This window comes from Euphorbia lathyris, chromosome 2, assembly GCF_963576675.1.
Source record: "Euphorbia lathyris chromosome 2, ddEupLath1.1, whole genome shotgun sequence".
NCBI classification, from domain to species: domain Eukaryota; kingdom Viridiplantae; phylum Streptophyta; class Magnoliopsida; order Malpighiales; family Euphorbiaceae; genus Euphorbia; species Euphorbia lathyris.
Window position 1 is genome coordinate 48048985 of NC_088911.1, and position 5131 is coordinate 48054115.

The 5131-nt window shown below is 31.9% G+C and overlaps 1 protein-coding gene across 1 annotated transcript; it reads right to left on the reverse strand.

Annotated features, from left to right (window-relative positions):
* Positions 1–2284: 2284 nt before the first annotated feature.
* On the reverse strand, positions 2285–3304 carry LOC136218090 (glutathione S-transferase U17-like). The gene is made up of 2 exons (XM_066004841.1): positions 2909–3304; positions 2285–2788 (listed from the first exon to the last, which is right to left on the reverse strand). Exons 1-2 carry the CDS (start codon positions 3242–3244, stop codon positions 2411–2413), a joined length of 714 nt encoding a protein of 237 aa, XP_065860913.1. The 5' UTR covers positions 3245–3304; the 3' UTR covers positions 2285–2410.
* Positions 3305–5131: the final 1827 nt, after the last annotated feature.

A 5131-nucleotide genomic window follows, 5' to 3' on the forward strand; every position in this document is an offset into this window, starting at 1 on the left:
TCTCGATTAGCTTTAATATAAGAAGCTCTCTTCCACATGGCCTTGCTAATGCTGCTCTTACTTGGAACTTCTTTCTTTTTATTGATTGGATCAGTTTCTGGCAAAAGGCCCATCACAAGAGAATCTTCCATTTTCTTCTCACTGGCTTGGAACGACATCAAAAGTTGATCTACAGACATAGTCTTCAGATTCTTTGATTTTTCAATAGCAGTCACCACATAATCAAATTTTTGAGTCAAAGAACGCGGGATTTTTTCTATCACAAGAACATCCTCCATCTTTTCTGCATATCTCTTTAACTGATTCACAATTACCAAGGTTTTGTTGAAGAAATCGTCAACTGTCTCTGACTCTTTCATCTTGAGTTTCTCATACTCACTTCTCAAGGTTTGCAAACACACCTTGATTACTTTATCTTTCCCCTTAAAGGAATTTTCAAGAATCTCCCATACTTCCTTTGCAGTTGCTGCAATAGAAATTTTCACGAACATATTCTCATCCAGACACATATGGATTAGAGAGAGTGCTTGTTGGTCCTTCTTTAAATTCTTTAAATTTCATCTTTGAGTAGTCGTCAATTCCTCCTCATTCTCTATCTGATCATATCCGGTTTCTACCATATCCCATACTTCTTGGGAACCCAACAAAGCCTCCATTCTAATGCACCAATTATCATAGTTCTCATTTGACAATTGTGGATATTTATAAGGATCATTCCATTCATCATTGTAAGAAAATTTTTGTCTGGCTCTGATACCAATTTGTTGGATCAAATAAATAAACTTTCACAGGTACAGAGGAAGAGTAAAATTACTCGAAGAAAATTCTCTTGTTTTACTACTTGTATTTATAGGTAGTTATACATTACAAGCATGAATATTGGTAAACAACATAACTCTTTATAAATACAAATGATTCTTTATGAAACATTACAACACTTGATAAATACATAAATGACTCTTGGACTACAATGAACCAAATTAAAGACTTTATTAATTATAAGTTTATTATTTTAACATTTCCATGTAAGACTTAATTGTAAAATTGAATTAAAAAAGTTGAAGTCAAACTTTCTAATTTTATTGTTTCGTTAACTATTTTAATATCAATGTATTTTTTTTTTTTTTTGTTTCTACTAATCAATCACATATTATTAAAGCAGAGAAAAAAAAAGTGAGGATAGAAATTGAACCAAACCTTTTCACTAAGAATCAACTCCTTTAGCAATCATATGCTCTGCTTGATTTGCAGTGAAACTACTGGTTTAGAGGAGCTGAGCAAATACCAGTTCTAAAATTAGGAGAGTAACCGAAGTTTATTAATAAGATGAATTTTTAATACATATAAACGCATTAAAAGTGGAGAATATTTACATAATAATTGTGTTGTTAAAATTGGTATCAAAACGACTTTTCACATACGATATATTTGGTTTGTGAATGAACCAATAGAAAGCTAGTGACCTGTAACAATCTCATGATGAGGGCAAAAATTGACTCAATCCCGTATCGAAAATGGAGAGAGAAACAAATACTTATTAGTAAAAAAGATTTCTAATACATGTTTGCTTAGCCCTTTTAAGTTCTGCTAGATGCCATACACTCCAGATCATATGGTTTTAATACCATGTAGATGTTGTCTACTTTAAACAAAGGATCTGTTTGGTTTATTGTTACGGTTTATAGTTGGCAAAAACTGTTTTTCCCAAAAAACAAAACAAAGAATCTCTAAAGGTCTCTAACCAAACACCTAAAACTATTTTCTAAAATAAAAAAAACAAAAAAATAAGAAAATGAAATAACCAAACACTCGTAAATGAATGATAAATCTACATAAAATAAGCCACCTTTACTCTTTTTTCGATATTAGATTCACTTCATCTCAGTTCCATCGTTATTTCTTAAAACACTTTTTGTTGAAACTTTTTAACCGGTTGGACCGCACAAATTTGAACACTACCTAATTGTTGTAATAAATGTAATGGATGGGACCATAAAGCCAAACAACCATTAATGCTTTAACTACCAAGTGAGGCTCTTCAAAAATTAGACAAGACAAGCATGTGATAAGGCCAACATACCATTCGTCCCAAACCTCCAAAGCCATAGGAGGTTAAAACAATGCAAACCAACTATCTTGATAGAATATCCCTCTAAGACATTGCATGACATATCTACTTGACAATCTTGTTAGCTTGATTTACACTAAGAAAAATGGCATCATGCATTAAGCTAACATTCTAATAATGTAAAAAAAAAAAAACAAAAAGAAAAAAAGACACAAATGATCACAATCTTGGATAATCCTTCTTATTTATTGTGCAATAAGCATGTAAGGTTTTAGGGAACACAAAGCTAGTTTGATGCCAAAAACAACTAATCAAGACAAATAAAGTAGTAACATATGGTTATTAGGTAGCTTGTTTTGCAGCTGCTAACATTTTAGCAGCAATTTGCTTTCCAAACTCGACAAGTTTGTCAGTTTCAGGCATAACATCTTTGACAGCAGGATGAGAAGAGAAAGCATGAGCCCATTTGCAAAGATTAGGTGTCTTTGATTCATCTAGCAACTGAATTTCAGCCATCTTCTCTGTTGCTCTAAACCAACCCAGATAGCTACCAAGTGCAATATCAAGATACCCAATTTCATCTCCTCCAAAAAAGGCCTTGCCTTTGCTGCTCTTCACTAATGCTTCCTCTAGCAGTACAAACCCATCAATTACTTGCTTTATAGTTTCAGCTCTTGCCTCTCCTTCAGCAGACCTTATGTTTTTCAGATTTGGGAACAACTGCACATTTTTACACATATCAATTGCACTTTCTATCAATCAAATCAAACAATTTCTGGTTTTTCACCCAAACTAGATAATCTTTTTTCAGAAGAAAAAGAAAAAAGAAATTGAAGATACCTTCTCATCGACATAGGAACCCCAGAATCTAGCAATAGCACGGTCATAAGGATCAGAAGGGAGAATTGGAGAAGAAGAAGACCAGAACTCGTCAATATATTCAACAATGATAAGGGATTCGCAAATGGGTTTGCCATTGTGAAGGAGAACTGGGATTTTCTTGTGGACAGGATTAGATTGAAGAAGAAGAGGAGTTTTAGATCCAAAAGTCTCTTGAAGAAACTCATAATGGACAGATTTGATGTTAAGGGCAATTCTAGGCCTCATAACAAAGGGGCTTGCCCATGCTCCGATAAGTTTGACATCACCCTCACCCTCACCCTCACTTTTAGCCATAGCTTTTGCCTTTTAGATTAGTGTAGACACTCTGTGTTTTTTGTGAAGAGAAAGAAAAGAAATGGGTATAAAAAGAGCGATTCAAAGGGAGTAATAAAGGAGGTAGGTATGGTATGGCTTTTCTTTTTGGTAGCTGTCCGTGTGAACGGATTATTCTGGCTGCGTCTTTCAAATGAACATTGTATACAATGGTAAAATATAAAAATAAATTTTGTGGGTTCAATCGGCACCTTTTACTTTAAAAATTTATATTTATATTTTTTATTCCGACATTTGTTTGTAATAATTAGATAATAAGAGATTTTAATTTATAAAATAAAGGTATAAAGTACCAAAATAGATCTAAGGTTTTTGAAAAAGTACCAATTTAGATTTAATGTTCAAACTAACACCAATATAGGCTTAGTGTTTACAATATAATATCAATTTAGACTTAACGTTTACAATATTACATCAATTTAGACTCCACGTACAAAATAACACAAATATATGCTTAACATTTACAAAATAATACGAATTTAAGCTTAACGTTTACAAAATATATACAATTTAAGCTAAACGTCATCATTAAATTAATCATATTATATTCTTTCCTTAACTTTATATGTTATCTTTTTATTTAGTTCTATATTCTTATTTATTATAATACAATTAATTATTATTCTTACCCATTAAGATCTTATATTTGTTTTTCATCAATGATTTCGTGACTATTAAATTTCATTGCTCATGTAATATATGCAAACTAAAAGTAATTGAATATCCACAATATTACATGAACCATGTATTTTAGGAGTCATTGAATGATTGATGAAAAACAAATATAAGGTTTTAATGTGCAAGAATACTAATTAATTGTATTATAATAAATAAAAAAATAGAATTAAATAAAAAAGATAACATAATATAAAGTTAATAGGAAAAGAATATAATATGGTTAATTTAATTGTGACGTTTAGCTTAAATTGGATATATTTTGTAAACGTTAATCTTAAATTCGTATTATTTTGTAAACTTTAACCATATATTGGTACTATTTTGTACGTGGAGCCTAAATTGATACTATATTGTAAGCGTTAAGCCTAAATTGATATTATGTTGTAAATGTTAAGCCTATATTGTTGGTCCCTAGTAATTAGTTCCAGGGGGGGTTAGGAACTAATGTAACTTTTTCGCTCTTAATTATGCTGACTTAATGTTATTTTAAGAGTTTGATAACTCAGCGTGTTGGTCAGCACGGGTGTTTGATTAGTCAGACACTTTTAATTCTATGCTGACTAAGACTGCTTGACTTGAGAGTTGGGAATTGACACTTGAAATGTCAGTTTCCAACTTAGCACTTAGATTTACTCAGTTTCAGTTTTAACAATTTATAAGCTGAGTAAATACAACAAGCAACACATACACACACACACACACACACACACACATATATATATATATATATATATATATATATATATATATATATATATATATATTGAGAGAGAGAGTTTAGAAGTTACTCAGCACGACTTATCCTGGTTCGGCATCTCTGCCTACGTCCAGTCCCCAGTTCCTCCTGGGATTTTCAATCCAATACTGAGCTCTTTCAAGGTAGAGCACAAACCCTTTACAAGGCAGTGAGTATGCAAGAGTACGTCCTCTATTCGTCTACTCAGCTCCTACTAAGTACTACAACCCAGCACTTAGATTTTTCTACCACTGAATACTTACAACCAAGTACTCAGCTCAACACTCTCAATATTCCTATTGATCACGCACTTGTTCTTTTTCAACTAAAGAACACCTTAGATGATTACAAAGCAATCAATCTAGCATTTACACAGAGAATGGAAAAGTTGGTGTAAGATCTTTTTGTATTTGAGTGCTTTCAGAATTTTCACT